Source organism: Ochotona curzoniae, unplaced genomic scaffold (assembly GCF_017591425.1).
Source record: "Ochotona curzoniae isolate NIBS_2020 unplaced genomic scaffold, NIBS_Ocur_1.0 contig_430, whole genome shotgun sequence".
Classification (NCBI taxonomy): Eukaryota; Metazoa; Chordata; class Mammalia; order Lagomorpha; family Ochotonidae; genus Ochotona; species Ochotona curzoniae.
Genome location: NW_024466219.1, coordinates 26,447,191 through 26,464,276, shown reverse-complemented (window position 1 = coordinate 26,464,276; position 17,086 = coordinate 26,447,191). Strand labels below are relative to the sequence as shown.

Here is a 17,086-nt window from a genome sequence, read left to right as displayed (position 1 = left end):
GTTCAAGGTGAGGACCTTAGCCACTAGGCCACACCACCAGGCCCAAATGCTCATTTTTTCACAGCCTTTGTGATTAAGGACTCTACATGGGTTTACTATTTTTTATTGCTTTTCCTATCAAACTGTTAACTAAAATTAACTCTGTTTACAGTAAAAGAAATAAATAGTAAATCTAAGTTGCGTAGCTAGTAACAGGCAGTGCTTTATTTTCAGACCTGTTCATTGTATCCTAGTCCTCTAATGATAAGAATTTAGTGTTTTTTGGGCCCAGTAGCTGAATCCTTGCCTTGCATGTGCCAGGCGCTGGTTCTAATCCTGGCGGCCCTACTTCTCATCCAGCTCCCAGCTTGTGGCCTGGGAAAGCAGTCGAGGACAGCCCAAAGCCTTGGGACCCTGCACCCATATGGTAGGCCCTGGAAGAGGCTCCTGGCTCCTGGCTCCAGATAGAATCAGCTCTGACCATTCACATGGGGAGTGAACCAGCTGTTGGAAAAATCTTTCTCTGTGTTTCTCCTTTTCTCTGTAAATCTGCCTTTCTAATAAAAATAAATATTTAAAGAAAGGAATTTAGTGTGTTTTTAATCTTTTTTCTAATATGATGAAAAAATGCTGTGGCGAATATCAGTGTACCTCTTGTTTTACTAGAACAATTTTTTATGAGGTTATTTGCTTAAAAGTTTTAAGATATTGAAGTTTAAAAATTATATTTCTCACTTGAAATGTAAAATGGTTTCATATTTTTGTGGGAGGACATTTAACACGAAATAAATCTTTCTTCTTTTTTTTCAAACTTTGGTAGAAAACTCCTGTTAAAGAAAAGCCAGCACCTTCTGTACCGAATGCTTGCGCTGCCTCTGAGGATCCCGTGCTCCTTTACAGCAGAGTGGCTGCACAGGGGGACGTGGTTCGTGAACTGAAAACCAAAAAAGCAGCAAAGGAAGATGTAGATACTGCCGTAAAAAAGCTATTGGCTTTGAAAGCTGAGTACAAGGAGAAGACTGGCCAGGAATACAAACCTGGAAATCCTCCCGCTGCTGTCGCACAGAACAGTTCTAAGTCGTCAGCAAGTGTTCTGGAAAGTAAATCTCTGTATGATGAGGTTGCTGCCCAAGGAGAGGTCGTGCGTCAGCTGAAAGCTGAAAAGGCCCCGAAGGTCAGTGTGCTGGAGCAGGTCAGGAACATCGGGCGAGTTGGCGTATGCATTCCCAATGGCTAGGGCTTTCACACTCCATACATTATCTGCTCTAGTGTATCTCCCACGACTCATTTTCTCATTCCTTACATGTTTTGACACAATTGTCACCATTTACTGATACCTGCTCTATGCCAGCCTCTGAAAATATAAATAAGGAATAGTGAAGAAGGAGAGGTTGCTGGGGAAGAAATGTATAAACTCATATGATTTTCTGTGCTGTGCCTGTAATCCTGTGTGGTATGTATAAATCGTTAGAATAGTCATGATAGGTGAATTGCATGGGACAAAGTTGCCTATGAGGTGGAAAGTGTAGGTTACAGGGTGTGATGTGCCACCAGCCTTGACTTAGTTTGTTCCCCATGGAGAAATGCTTCTCCCTACTGGCTGCTGCAGAAATAGCTGTTTGAGTATTTGCCATTCTAAATGTGACTCTGTGTGTTGCCCTCATTTTTTTTTTTTTTTTTGTCTCTTAAAACATTTTTTTAAAGATATATTTATTTTGGGGACCCGGCGTGGTGGCCTCGCAGCTCAAGTCCTCGCCTGGAATGCACCGGTTCCAATCTTGGTGGCTCTGCTTCCCTTCCAGCTCCCTGCCTGTGGTCTGGGAAAGCAGCAGAGGATGGCCCAAAGCCCTGGGACCCTGCACCCATGTGGGAGACCTGGAGGAAATTCCTGGCTCCTAGATTCGGATCAGCACAGCTCCGGCCATTGCGGTCACTTGGGGAGTGAATCATCGGACAGATTATCCTCTCTGTCTCTCATCCTCTGTATATCTAACTTTGCAATAAAAATAAATCTTAAAAATATATATTTATTTCTGTTGGAAAAGCAGATCCACAGAGAGAAGGAGAGACAGAAAGATCTTCCTTCCACTTCCCCACTTCCCAAATGGCCATACTGGCTAGAGCTGAGCTGGTCCAAAGCCAGGACCCTCCTCCAGGTCTCCCACACGGGTGCAAGGCCCCAAGCTTTGGGTCATCCTCTGCTGCTTTCCCAGACCACAAGCTGGGAACTGGATGGGAAGTGGAGCAGCCAGTACATGAACCAGCAGTCCCATGGGATGCCGGTGCTTGCAGATAGAGGATTAGCCAATTGAACCATTGCACTGTTCCCTAAAAGTTTTAGGTTACTCATTTACCCACTTGAGAGGCAGAGAAAGACAGAGCTGTCATCCATCCACTGGTTAGCTCTTCAAACGCTTGTAATGACTAGGACTGATTCAGGTCTAAATTTGAAGGCAGAAACTTAGTCCGTGTCTACTGTTCGTGGCAGGGACCTGATTGCGTGAGCCGTCGGTGCTGCCCCAGCATCTGCATTAGCAGGAAGCTGGAGGCACATCCAGAGCAGGAAATCACAGACTGGGAATGTCAGTGTGGAATGTCGACATCCTAAGCACAACTTACCTGCTGTGCCAGATACTCACCCTCATTCCGGGCATTCTTTGGGTGTCACCTATAATGGAGCAGTGAAAATTGGCAGAGTAATTGCAGATACTTTCTTTATTTGACTTAATGACTTCGTTCTATCCTTGGTCTGCTGGTCTGTGGTTAGGTGGTGTTTCAGGCAGTGTTTCCAGCTTGGACTATTTACCTTCCTTTCTGTCCTCTGCCAGAATCCTAAGTGTCTTAGTTGAGCTGAGTGGCTTGTTTTTTCTCAGTATGATTTTATTGACTGCTTAGAGGTTGAAATACATGGATGAGCATTTGAAGTTTCAACACGCTTTCTTTTATTGTAAAATGTTTAAGAGTGACATAACTATTCTGTAGTTGGGTTCAAACTTCACTGCCCTCCCTCCCCACTGGCCAGGCTCTAGTTAAAATCTGCTGAAGAGTCTGAAGAAAGTAATGGGGCTTGGTATTGTGGCAGAGTGGGCTCCTCAGTGTGTGTGCTGCCACCATCCCCTACTGGAGTGCCAGCGTGTTCTACTTCTGATCAGCGTGCCTGCTGAGGCACCTGGGAAGGTAGCGGAAGATGGCCCAGTGCTCCAGTCCCTGCAGGAGCTGAATGGAGTTCTTGAGTTCTGTCGCAGGCATGTGGGGAGTGAACCAGTGGATGGGTTTTTATCTCTGTGCCTTTCAAATAAATAAATAAATGCATGGATTAATAAATAATTTTAAAAGAGAAGTAAGAGTTGTGTAGTTAAAGCTGTTGAACTATTTGTTTGTTTGTACATTTTGACTTCACTACAGACGATATGACAGTTTGCATGATTTAGATAATTTATTTGCTTAATTCTGTAGATTGCAGAGTTACTGTACTATATGTGTTTAGATCATGAGTACATGGAAGAGTGTTAACCTTAGCTTTGTGACATTAGACTGATAACAAATTTTTTTCCATAATTAACTGACTTACTGGAAGACAGTCTTCCCTTGATAGCCATGAAGGATTGGCTGCCAATTTGGTATGGTTGCCAACCCCAACCATACCAAAAGTCTGGGTCTGCTTGAGTCTTTTACTTAAAATGGCATCAGATTTATGTGTAATGCATATTTTCCTGTGTATTTTAAATCATCATTAATACTGTGAATGTGAGATATATATAATTATACTATATTGTTTAGGATATAAGGACAAGAAAAAAAGTCTATATACATTCCAATACAGATGCATTTTTAAAAGATTTATTTATTTTGGAAGTCAGAATAAGAGCGAGAGAGAAAGCAAGAGTCTTCTGTCTTCTTTTTTTTTTTTTTTTTTCTATCCACTTTTTCGCTCCCCAGCTGGCCAGAATGGCTGGGGCTAGCTCAGGAACCGGTATTCCACCTGCATCTCTCAAGTAAGTGGCAACAACCCAAGCACTTGGGCCATCTTCTACCCCTCCCCAGGTGTGTGAGCAGCTAGGATTTGAATCAGTGCTGGGATGTGGAATGCTGGTGCTGAAAGCAGTGGTCTCAAATACCGCAGCACCCATGCTGGCCCCTCAGATTTTGTTTCCAACTTTTTTGCTCCGTAGTTGAGTGAATCCGTAATTTCCCGTAAATACGGGTGGCTGACTGTATTTTGTTGATAATGCTATTTTTAAAGTGACATTGAAGTTTTCAAATATCTCAGGAAATATTAAATATTTGTTTCTTTTCCTCTTTCACTTCAGGCTAAAGTTAACGAAGCTGTAGAACGCTTGCTGTCCCTGAAAGCTGAGTATAAAGAAAAAACTGGGAAGGAGTATGTACCTGGTCAGCCCCCTTTGTCTCAAAGCACAGATTCAAAACCTGCTGGGAACTCTGAGCCTGTGGGCCCAGAAACTTCAGACGCCAAGGCACTGTTTGACAGAGTAGCTTGCCAAGGGGAAGTAGTTCGAAAACTCAAAGCGGAAAAAGCCTCCAAAGTTAGTATGCTATTCTGTTTGTGTACCTTTGTTTCTTGCATTTTGATTGACCAAAGCACTTGAACTGTTACCTGCTGCCACCAAGACTGCATTAGCAGGAAGCTGGGTGGGAAGCAGAGTAGATGGGACTCAAACTGGCCACGCCAATATTGGGTGTGGGTGTTGCAAGCAGTGGTTTAGTATGTGGTGTCAGAATGCCAGTCCCGTGAGTAGGACTTTTTCTGATACAAGTTCATGTGAGCAGACAGTTAAGTCATCATAAGTTTTAAAGTTTAACAAGCAATATGGAAACTCAATTACTATCATCTTTATAATTGTGAAGTACTCAACCTAGTGTAATTCAGTGGCTCTTAGTTTAGATGCCTTTGGAATACTTAACTTTGTATGATCACGGAATATTGCATAACAGTCATTAGCCGCATAGGAGTCTTAAAGACTTGAAATGTGACAGCTGGGATTGAAGAACTGAGTTCATTTTTATTTGAATAGCCACATGTGACTAGTGACTACTGTTTGGACAGTGCAGTTATAATCTGTTTTTTTTGTTTTGTTTTGTTTTTACCAGTTACTCATGCATAGTTCTGTCCTGGTTGATCACATGCTTTTTAAGCTTCAGACATTATTTTTGGGTGTTTAGGCCATGATTTGAATTAAATACTGTCTTGTCTTCTACTAAAGGACCAAATAGATGCAGCCGTACAGGAACTCTTGCAGCTGAAGGCACAGTATAAGTCCCTCACGGGTGTGGAATATAAGCCTGTGTCTGCCACTGGAGCTGAGGACAAAGACAAGAAGAAGAAAGAAAAAGAAAATAAGTCTGAAAAGCAAAATAAGCCTCAGAAACAAAATGATGGCCAAAAGAAAGATGCTTCCAAAAGCCAAGGAAGTGGGCTGTCATCCAGTGGAGCAGGAGAAGGGCAGGGGCCTAAGAAGCAGACCAGGTAAAATAAAACGTGGAGGCCTCACTTGATGAGAGACAGGTTTAAATGGATTCAACTCTTCAGGTTTAGAAAACTGTTTATTAGTTTATTGATCGGTTTTCATCTTCTGGAAAGAGCTGTGTATATAGAAACAGATATATCTTTTACCCATCGGTTCATGGTTCCAATTGCCCGTAACAGCCAGGGCTGGACTGACCAACACCAGGAGTCTGGAACTCTGACCAGATCTCCGTCCGGATCTCCCAGATGGATAATGGGACTTGTTACACTTGAATCGTTTCCTGTTGCCTCCCATGACACATTATCAGGAAGCTCAATCAGAAGTGGAACACTTGGGAATTCAACTGGCACCCCAAGTTGGGATGCCTATGTTTCAAGTGGAGGCCCCAAAAGGTTACCTTAAAAAGAGTTTTATGAAAGAGATACTTGCATTACAAGTGTAGTTTTTGGATGGATTTGGCTTTCCTAGTTCTTGGCAGAGAACATCTCATTATCTCTTATGAAATGATGGAAATGTTTAGGAATAAACAAAGAGCCTGTAACTACAGAACTAGCACACAGTAAACAAAAATGCGTCCTTTTAGAATTTAGAGGTTTATTTGAATGTGTGTGTCTATTAGAAACCTAATCTCCAAATTCATATTTTAATGGCATTTAGAGTTAGGTCTTTAAGAGATAATTAGTGGCTTTGTAAGAAGAGGACAGAGTGCCCCGCTCACATGCTTGCTGCCACACCATGTGATGCCCCATGCCACCATGTTAGGCTGAGCAGGAAGGCCTCACCAGATGCCAGGCAGATGTCAGCAGCGTGCTCTTGGGCTTGCAGCCTTTAGAACCGTGAACCTGCTAAGCTTTTGTTCTTATAGATTTCCTTGACCTGCTTATTTTGTTAGAGCATTGGAAAATGGACTAAAACACAACCTAGAAACAATTGCTGAGTGAAGGAATTTTTTTTTTTTAACAGATTGGGTCTTGAGGCAAAAAAGGAAGAAAATCTTGCTGATTGGTATTCCCAGGTGAGTGTGCATTCACTTGACACTTAATATTTTAAATTTCTCAAAATCAGATTTAGATTATAAAACTCAGACACAAGGTTAACAGTAGCAATGTATAAAGTCTTTAATGATGCAGTATAATCTATTAACATACCATAGTCTTAAAAATATCACATAAAATGGTCTTTTTTTCTATTCCGTTATTATTCATAGCCATTAATCTATGGTCCTTTTGCTTCTTACTTGTTAGATTTCTTGTTTTGGTTAAGTATTAAGTCTTATTGTAGTGTAAACCTAAAATATTACCTAGAAAGTTAAAAAGATGGGGAGAAAATAGAGAGGAAAATTATATAAAGTGCAGTTGGCTCTCTGGGGGTTGTGCGTCTGTGGGTTCAGCCAGGTGCAGATAGAAAATACTTAGGAAAAAGCTGCTGATATTTTTCATGTCACTATTTTCCTAACAATATACACTAACAGCTGACATATTCTTTACATTTTTACAAGTAATGTTGAGATGATTTAAAGTATATGGGAGAATTATGGTTTTATGCAAATAGGAGACCATTTGTTTTATTTTGTATTTTAAAGATTTATTGTCAGAGTGACAGAGGGGGAGACTCTTGCATTCGCTGGTTCACTCCCCAAATGGCCACAGTGTCCAGGTCTGATCCAGGTTAATACCAAGAGGCATGAACTGCGTCTTGATCTCTAACAAGGGTGGTTAGGACCCAGACCCTTGGACCATATTCTGCTGCCTTTTGAAACAGGACAGCAAGGACTCAAATTGTCACTCCTACAATATGTCCTGCTATTACAAGCTGCATCTCAACCCTGCTACCTCACAATGCCGGCCCCAGGTGATCATCTGTATGACAGACGGAAGCGTCCTTGGGTTTTGGTATCTGTATGTAGGATAGAGAGGTATGGTGTCCTGTAACTAGCATAGCTAGTCCATACCAGGGAGGAATGCATTGAATAAAAATAGCACTTTTATGAGATACTCATTATTTTAATTTTTAATTCGAAGTCCTAAAGATGATGAGTAATAAAGATAAGATTTGAGTTCAGGTTTTCTTAAGCATTTTGAACCCTGTTAGATGTTTCTCAGTATAGGAAGGTCTGTTTTTCCATGATCTTCTCCATTAAGTGAATGTATGAATAGTGTAAGCCCCCTAATTTTAATTTTATCATGTCCTTGCCATTTTTATTAGAAAATTTTGTCCTCTTTAGGATTTACAGACCATTTTTCTTTTAAAGGTTATCACAAAATCAGAAATGATTGAATACTATGATGTCAGTGGCTGCTATATTCTTCGCCCCTGGGCATATTCCATTTGGGAATCCATCAAGGACTTTTTTGATGCTGAGATCAAGAAACTTGGTGTTGAAAACTGCTATTTCCCCATATTTGTGTCTCAAAGTGCATTAGAGAAAGAGAAGACGCATGTTGCTGACTTTGCCCCTGAGGTAAGTTGACTTGCTTTAAAAAAAAATTTTTTTTTAAATTTTCTTCATACTAATGAGTATATTTTATTTTCTTTTTGCCCCGCCTCCCAACATTTATTTTTGAAAGTCAGAGTTGTATATATGGTGAAAGAGATCTTCCTTCCACTGATTCACTTCCTGTATGGCTGCAACGGCTTGGCCTGGGCCATCTTCTGCAGTGTTTTTTGCAGGCCATTAGCAGGGCACTGGATTGAACGTGGAACACTCGGGGCATGGATAGACACCCATGTGGGATACCGGCATCATAGATAACAGCTTAATTTACTAGGCTACAATGCCAGCCCCGTAAAGGGCGTATTTTCAATAATGAGTAATAAAGCATTTTGGAGAACTGTAAACTCATTTTTGTTTTAAAATGTATTTTTATTTTTATCAGAAGTTATGATTCTGTTTCTCATACCAACTTACTAATTTATACCTTTCTTCTCAGCATAATTAATGTTGAGGAAACTTGACACAGAGAAGTTTCATGAGTTTATACTATTCCTCTAGAGTGATGTTGAAAGCAAATATAAAAAATGACTTTGTCTTACTAGGTTGCTTGGGTCACACGATCTGGCAAAACAGAGCTGGCAGAGCCGATTGCCATTCGCCCTACCAGTGAAACAGGTGAGAGTGAGTCTTGGAGTACAGAAAAGACCTCATTGCAACGGTAGAGTTGAATCTCAGTCTTTTATGACATTTATAATCCTTGATGAGGAGCTAAAGTTTAATGAATGTTGATAAAAATTGATTGCAAATGTAAGTTGTACAGAATTCTTTATATAATATTCACTACAGAGCTCTTTATCATCTGGATAGTTTTTTTTAACACTTTCATTTTATTTTTGCTCGAAGTTTTTCGAACTTATAAAGAAATTTTATTTAGACTGTACTATAAAATTGCAAATACTAAGGCTTTATGCTATATTACTTACCAATTTTCTTACTGATTTTTATAAATAGATGTACATCCATGCAAGTTTTGTAGATAACTGAGTAATTTCACTTATATCATCTTATGTTGTCTTCGCAACAGGTTGTCAGAAGGTGGGGAGGGGAAATTATTATCTCCATTTGTCCATAAAGCCTCCGAAAAATTCACTCATTTTCCTGAAAGTGAATATAGTGAAAGGAATATGGTGAAAGGGAGTGTCATTTGAGCCCTTGGAGTTTGATAATGTATTAGAAGTAATTATCTATCCTTATAGTTAAGAATTGTTTGCTTTTTATTGGATACATCTACCTCTATTTTTGTATAATGCATCACTGAAGTTAATGTATCCAGTGTTCTTTTTCTCTTATTAGATTGGTCAAATTTCATTCTGTTTTACTTACTATGGATCAAAGGTAGGCAAAGATAAAGACTTTGGCAAGTCTTTATACTGCTAAGAGTTGTGGCATCAGTGGGTCTAATCATAACCCTGCTGAATTGGCCAAGTTATTTAACGTCCACAACTTTAAAATTGAGTATGTGATATTCCCTTTGTGTTAAATGTGAGCTTTGAATAGGTTGATGAATGCAAAGAATCTGACAAAGGGCTTGGAATAGAGTGGTGATTTTAAAAGTAAAACATGAAAAGCAAAGAAATCAAATGTTAAATGTAACTCACGTGACAAACATGCCTAAGTTAAATAGGTTTTTGTCTTTTTTGTAAGGCATTAATGAAGTAGATGGTAACACCCTTTAGTTAGCTTTAACAGATACTAGACACAGAATCACACCAAGGCACATTGTAATTCCTATTAATTTTGTTGCTGGTCTAATTCTTACCAGCCATCAAGGAGAAAGAACGGTCTGTTTTCCTGTTTTCCAGTGATGTATCCTGCCTATGCCAAGTGGGTGCAGTCACACAGAGACCTGCCCATCAGGCTTAACCAGTGGTGCAATGTGGTGGTACGTACACATCCTCTCCCGCAGTCTCCCATTACCTTATTGTCTAAAAGCTACACTTTTCCTCCTCATTTTCAAATCTGAAGGATTGAGTGTAGGAAAATTTTTTTCTTTTAAGTACCTTGGGTTAGGATTTCTGATTACTTAGCCTGTGAAGTAAATGTTAAAGAGCTTTCGCTAATAACCACATTGTCTTCTTGCCCCGTAGCGTTGGGAGTTCAAGCACCCTCAGCCTTTTCTGCGTACCCGTGAGTTCCTTTGGCAGGAAGGACACAGCGCGTTCGCTACCTTTGAAGAAGCAGCAGAAGAGGTATGAAAAATGTCAGTTACATTCCGTTTCATTGTTCAGACTCTACTTTCTGTTTGGATGACTTAAAATCTGTGTAACATCTGTTAAGAGAAATATCAGACAAATTCATATCCACATGGATTTGATAAGGCGGTCGCTGACATTAATAAATGTGTCATGTTTTTGCACTGCATGAAAAAGTGATAATTTCATGATTGAAGTTAATCGATCTTGAGATTTTTTTCACTGCAGTGACTGTACTGGTCATAAACACGTTCTCTTCTGAATTCATGTATTTAAAAACATTCAGCTTTTCTTCACACCGCGTTGCTGAATAAGTTCACATTGGCTGCTGTGGTCTCCCCATTAAAAAAGTTTTAGTTATTTCCGCTATTTTTCTCACACAGTTAGTCTTAAATAGTGTGATTTTACATATCTACAATCACTGAATATGCCCTGAGTTTGAGCACATGGACATGTAAACGTTGTTGCAGGTCTTGCAGATACTTGATTTATACGTTCGGGTCTATGAAGAACTCCTGGCAATTCCTGTCGTAAAAGGAAGAAAGACTGAGAAGGAGAAGTTTGCAGGAGGAGACTATACCACTACACTAGAAGCATTTATATCTTCCAGTGGAAGAGCGATCCAGGTACAGAGCTGCTGCCTGTGGCTCAAGGGGACCGTGTGAATTCACACTAGATTCAGCAATTTCTTCTGTCTTGATTGGAGCAGCAGTTTTTTGTGCTTTTCAGCAGATTTCTTCCGTCATTTAAGTTGCAGCTTATATCCTGAAACCAGAGCTTTTTTTTGCATGCTTGTAACTTACTCCTGTGAAAGGAACTGACCAGAGTGACTTCATACCGTCCTTTTTATTTCTTTATTTGACTTATTCTAGTTACTTGTTATATTGGTTTATATTGGGTATGCTTTTTGTTTAGTGTATAAAGGAAGATAAAATAGATCAGTTGTTATTTAAAGCCATCAAAATGCTGTATTTGTTTTAGGGAGCAACTTCGCATCATTTAGGACAGAATTTTTCCAAAATGTGTGAAATAGTTTTTGAAGATCCAAAGACGCCGGGGGAGAAGCAGTTTGCCTATCAGTGCTCCTGGGGTCTGACAACCCGGACTATTGGTGTCATGGTCATGGTTCATGGCGACAACATGGGTTTAGTGTTACCACCACGGGTAGCCTCTGTCCAGGTAAGATCGCTTGTTTATCATTTCCATATTTTTCACATAAAATTTGAAAGAGTAATTTTCTGAATACTATTCAGAAATGCCAACATCCTGTTGCTAGCAAACAATATGAAATACAGCTTAGACTTCAGTGTCGTGTGACTGTGTATTAGTTTCTGTTTAATTTAAGCTACTTTATGTAAAAAACTTTGAGGAACTAACTTTTTGAAATTATTCTGGTTAGATGAAAAATAGTAAGTCACAGAAAATGCATTTATGGATAAGCGTTATGTGGCTAATTAAACATCATTGTAGTTGAGAAACAACAACAGTTGATTTGTGCTGGTTTACAGTCACTGGTAGGTTTGAACTCACATGTATTTGGTTATAAAGCTTGCATATTTTCCTGGATCACTCTGTTGGGTCCTAGGTGGTGGTGATTCCTTGTGGCATTACAAATGCACTCTCTGAAGAAGACAGAGAAGCTCTGGTTGCAAAGTGCAACGATTATCGAAGGCGGTTGCTGAGTGTTAGCATTCGCGTCCGAGCTGACTTGCGAGACAATTACTCACCAGGTTGGAAATTCAATCACTGGGAGCTCAAGGTAAAGTCGTCACCTGTGCCTTTTACGCCCACACACCCACACCAGCAGTTTGGAGTTAGATTTTTCTCTCCTACACAAGTTTTTATAAAACTTGAGGCTTTTCCAGAAACTTTCCTATTTTTTTTATACTTAATATAGTGAACTTTAATGTTCTGGGTAAATTTCTTTAAAAATATCTTTTTCATGGTTTAAAAAAAATTTTTTTAAAGAAAATAATATGCTTTATGTTTTCTCTTCATTTTGAACAAAGAGCTTTTCCTCTCTGGTGATGTGGGAAGAGTTAGGATTAAAAGGGAGAACTAGGCAGGTGGAGTTCACAGAGAAGGTTCTGAGGTCTCAGGGAAATGCAGAGAGGCCCCTCAACTTGGGACAGCCCTGCCCAGCCTCGGCCCTCTGCCTGTGTTCAGGTGTCTCAACCCTAGAGACAAACGGTGGGAAATAAAAGCAGATTCTGTACAGCGCAAATGCTTCTGTAACTATTGTTCCCTCCTTGGAAGTGATGGGAGAAACCTCGATAGGAACTTAGGAGAAGGAAATTGGGCTAAAACACAGAATCCTGGGGAGGATGTGAAAGTCATACATGAGATGGTATGGCCAGGAGATGTCGGGCCAGAGGGTGGCCCATTGGCTAAATTGGCAAAACAAAAAGGTAAACTCATTGGTCTGGGGACCAGGATCAGCGTGCAGGGGGCGGGCTAGGGGACAAGCCACACAGCACTTCCTGCCCCGACAGTTGGTGAGCTGGGAAATGGTGGGGCAAGGTGGACTGACAAATTTCCCAGCCCTTGGGCCCCAGCTCAGGGCAGCAGTAACAGCTACTCAGCAATTACGAGGAGTCCTCTCAGACAGGACACTGCGCCAACACCATGCCTCACTTATCTCCAGGCTCGCCTCTGAGCTACGGCGGCAGACAGGTGCTCTCACAGGAGAGCACAGCAGTTCTCAGGGAGGGGAGAGCCCCTCTGTTCAGTCAGGTGGGCGAAGGATCCAGAAGTAATTTTCCATCATGATCTGGCACTCCTCCCGAAGCTGGCATGTCTAGCTCAGTGCTTGCAGAGCTTCCCTATGTCCACTGCCCGAGACTCTGAAATCTGAAAGCACCCAAGTGCTGGGGGGATGGGGTGGGTTCATGTCAAAAGAGGAAAGTTGGAAGAAAATAGATGTAAACTTGTCAGCCGCCTTCTTCCGATGCTGGGACAGCTGTATTCCCCTAGAGCCCAGCTCCCCCTGACCAGCTGCTCCTCCCGGGACACAGCTTCAGACACCACGCAGCCCACACAGAGGCAAGGGAGGCAGCACCACCTGGACTTGACATGGCACACTTCTGTCTACTGGCAGACCGCAACCTGAGTGTGCAGGTCCACGCAGCACGCACATTCCGCACAGGAGACGCTTACTCAACACAGCCACTTCCGGTGCCACAAAGGACATTTCAAAAAGTATGGAGCCCTGGGGCCCCACAGAATTTCCTGTTACATGCTGGTCAAAGGTTTCTTGAAACAGTCTGGGAAAACAGGCAGAATGTTAGAGCGATGGACATCCAGCCTCATTCACCTCTGCAAGTGGGCCAGTGACTAACACCTGACCCGGAACGCAACAGTGCACAGGAAACCTGCACCAATTTGAAGAACATCAGTTTTGCCCACACGCTCAGGTGCCCCAGTGGGGATCTGTCGGGGTAGGGAAATAGCTCTGAGAGCCCCTCTTTTCCATCTTCACCAGTGGAATTAAATTCCATGTTTGACTCCAGAGTGGACTTTTTATTTTAAGTTGACCATGTAGAAGATGGAGGAAAAAGTCTTGTCTGTCCCTTGGCTGGGCCCTGCCTGGATTTCTGTACACGGTGGACACAACGACAAGTCCCCACTGGCTAATATCATGAGAGTTCTGAGTGCTGCTATGGAAAGAAAGAGTAACAGTGGAGAAGTGTTGGGGTAGATCTGCTTTGTAAGGGGGATAAAGAACAGACTCCTCTCCCCAGTGGTACCCTGGCGGGGCACATTCACTGCCATCACTTCTGTTCCGCCTCTGCACACGTGACCGGAGGAGCCTGGCCTGGAGCTGCAAGTGTTGTTGGCTCTGATTTGGGCTCCTGCCCTCTTCCAAGAGACCAGCAGGTCTGTGCCAGTGTCTGTGCACTCCCAGCAGACCAGCAAACCCATACCAGCGTCCGTCCAGCCACGGCGACCACAGCCCTGAAACTCTCCTGTTTTGATAGGGTGACTGACTTTATTTGAGTGTTGAGTATTGCCTCTGTTCATAACCTTTGTATTAGTCATAGCTTATATGCAAAATTTTCTTTAAAAAGATTTATTAATTTTTACTGGAAAGTGAAATCTACAGTGAGAGGGAGAGACAGAAAGATCTTCCTTCCTCTGCTCACTCACTAGGTGGCCGTAATGGCCAGAGCTGAGCTGAGCGAAAGGCAGGAGCCAGGAGCTTCTTGTGGATCTTCCATGTTGCTGCAGTGTCCCAAGGCTTTGGGCCATCCTCTTCTGCTTTCCCAGGTCACAAGCAGGGAGCTGGATGGGAAGCAGGGCCGCCAGGATTAGAACTGGTGCCCTTATGGGATCCTGGCACATGGAAAGCGAGGACATTAGCCACTATGCTATCATGCTGGGCCCAGAAGCCCATGTTTTTGATCAGTAAATCTCAGGTGGTTGGTAAACTGAAATGTTTGTGCCAGGAATCTGTAGGAATGTATCCAGAATCCATGTATGAGCTCCCTGTAGTTTACTTTGTTAGAGTTAATGGTAAAATATCAAAGATTAACATCTGTTGAAGTGTCCCAGGGTTTAAATCTTAATGCTAAATGCTAATACTTTCCCCTTTCTTAGCCCGCCTTCTCCGCCTCTTCTCTGTGTTCAGTGGGTTATCAGTTGTTTGATGTTTAAAGTGTCTAACTTCTCAGCAGGCCCTGATGAGGGTGGCTTTTGTGTTCCTTTGGCATTGCTTTGCTTTTCCGACTTGGAGCACTCTTGCTTTTTGGCACAAGATGTTATTGTAGGCTTATCTTGCCCTCGCTTTGTTGGCCCATAGCTCTAAGAAGTCCAGGTATTTTCTGGAAAGCGTATTTCCTGCTGGCCGTGCTCACTGCTTTTGAGCCATCATTTCCCTTTAAAATGTTGACTGTTTTTGTAAAATGAGTTTTCTCAAGAGGTAGTAAGTGAGGATTTCTAGAATAACATTTAAAACCTCAGTTTTGGCTTACAACAGCCTGATTGGTGGAAGTCCCCCGAAGTCAGCCCTCAGCTGTCATGTTTTCCCTCAGCGCTCTTCCCTCCCACACAGCTCCAGACCCACTGCCATGAGTTCTGCCCCAGCTCCCAAGCCTCGTGCTTTGGTGGTGTCCCATGCCAACCTGGGGCCCTGTCTGCATAACTCAGGGTCCACGCACACTTGCACATGGATACTAGAATAAGCATTATGCTGAAATACTGGTGTAGTTCACCCAAACTTGGCATTAACCAGGCCTAGGATGCCCATCAGCTATTAGCTGCTTTTCTCCCAGCAGTGTAGCACTTGCTTAAGTACAGTTTAACCTAGTTAGTTGCCTACAGCTGGGGAATAGAAAAAACTAATTTAAAATTAGACAGTTCAGATTATCTTTAGGTTCATTGAAAAAAAAAAAGGTTGGGCCTGGTGCAGTAGCCTAGCAGCTAAAGCCCTCACCTTGCATGTGCCGGGTTCGCATATGTGCGCCAGTTCTAATCTCGGCAGCCCTGCTTCCCATCCACCTCTCTGCTTGTGGCCTGGGAAAGCAGTCAAGGATGGCCCAAAACCTTGGGACCTTCCCCCCGTGGGAGACCCAGAAGAGGCTCTGGGCTCCTGGCTTCAGATTGGCTTGGCTCTGGCCATTGCGGCCACTTGGGGAGTGAATCATCAGATGGAAGATCTTCCTCTCTGTATATCTGACTTTGCAATAAAAATAAATCTTAAAAAAAAAAAAAGTTAACATGTATTGTTTATCTAGTTAGATTCTGGACCCTAAAAATGCAGTCTCCGTATGCCTTAAGGATTTTGATTCTCCGTTGCTGATATGAATTCCTAAGTCTTAAACCTACATACACTTCAGCCTTAGCTCTCCTTGTTAAAATCAAAGACAGTCATTCTCAAAGTCTGTTCCGGGACCAGCCATCTGCTTCAGCATCACTTTGGAACTTGTTAGAAATGTAAGTTTGCAGGCCCAATAAGCAACTCTGGATGTAGGGCTCAGCAATTCGTTCTTTAACAAACTCTCCAGGTGGCTCTAATGCATGTGAAAGAAAGATGGTGTCTCCAGAGCATTGCACTGTCGGGGTCAAGGATGCGCCAATACACTGATCCTGCAGTGGCTTGGGGTGTCTTAAGTGTCTCTGTTCATATGTACCATGCAATGTAATTGTCCCACGTGTGCTGTTTGAGCAAAGTTCGGAGTACGGATCTAGACCGTCCCTGTGTATTTCTCCATTACGAGCTTCCTTCAAACCACTGAGGCAGGTATTTGTTTTTTCTATTAAAATTAAAAAATTTTTAATTTTAATAAAATTTAATTTTAATAAAAAAAAAGCTAGCCTTTCATCCACTGGTTTCACTGCTTAAATGCTGTTGCAACTGGGGCTGGGCTGGTCAAAACCAGGAGCCCAAAACTCAGTCCAAGTCTCCCAGGGATGTCAGGGACCAAGTACTTGAACTGTCGCCTGCCTTCTCCCAGTGCCGTGCACCAGGAACCTGCAATCTGAAGTACCCCTGGGAATTGAACCTAGGCGTTGCAGTGCAAATAGGAGGCTTGAAGAGCATCTTAACCACTGCACCAAATGCTTGCCCCAGGTTTATTTCCTTGATGAAACAGGTTTCTGTTTATCTGAGTAATACTGTCTTTTTTTGTTTGTTATTATACCTTTGCATTTATTTTTGTGATCTACAGTTTCAAATATAAGCTACAAAGTAAGTCTGTATATTCAGCTGAACATATGTTTATTTTATCGTGTTAACTATATTTTATAGGGAGTTCCAATTAGACTTGAAGTTGGGCCACGTGATATGAAGAATTGTCAGTTTGTAGCTGTCAGACGAGATACTGGAGAAAAGCTGACAATTGCTGAAAATGAAGCTGAGACTAAACTTCAGACCATTTTGGAAGATATCCAGGCTAACCTTTTCGCAAGGTAATTCCTTGAAGTTGTCTCTCATGTTC

At 42.0% G+C, this 17,086-nt stretch overlaps 1 protein-coding gene across 3 annotated transcripts in view; it reads left to right on the top strand.

Annotated features, from left to right (window-relative positions):
- EPRS1 (glutamyl-prolyl-tRNA synthetase 1) overlaps window positions 1-17,086 on the top strand; it is a 60,700-nt gene that overhangs the window by 36,615 nt on the left and 6,999 nt on the right. For all 3 annotated transcript variants that reach the window (XM_040985696.1, XM_040985697.1, XM_040985698.1), the window contains 12 exons: window positions 800-1,153; window positions 4,290-4,523; window positions 5,202-5,464; window positions 6,429-6,480; window positions 7,717-7,926; window positions 8,502-8,574; window positions 9,762-9,841; window positions 10,047-10,148; window positions 10,622-10,777; window positions 11,133-11,330; window positions 11,737-11,910; window positions 16,897-17,057. In XM_040985696.1, the coding sequence (XP_040841630.1) occupies window positions 800-1,153; window positions 4,290-4,523; window positions 5,202-5,464; window positions 6,429-6,480; window positions 7,717-7,926; window positions 8,502-8,574; window positions 9,762-9,841; window positions 10,047-10,148; window positions 10,622-10,777; window positions 11,133-11,330; window positions 11,737-11,910; window positions 16,897-17,057 (2,057 nt within the window). The remainder of the gene's footprint in view (window positions 1-799; window positions 1,154-4,289; window positions 4,524-5,201; window positions 5,465-6,428; window positions 6,481-7,716; window positions 7,927-8,501; window positions 8,575-9,761; window positions 9,842-10,046; window positions 10,149-10,621; window positions 10,778-11,132; window positions 11,331-11,736; window positions 11,911-16,896; window positions 17,058-17,086) is intronic.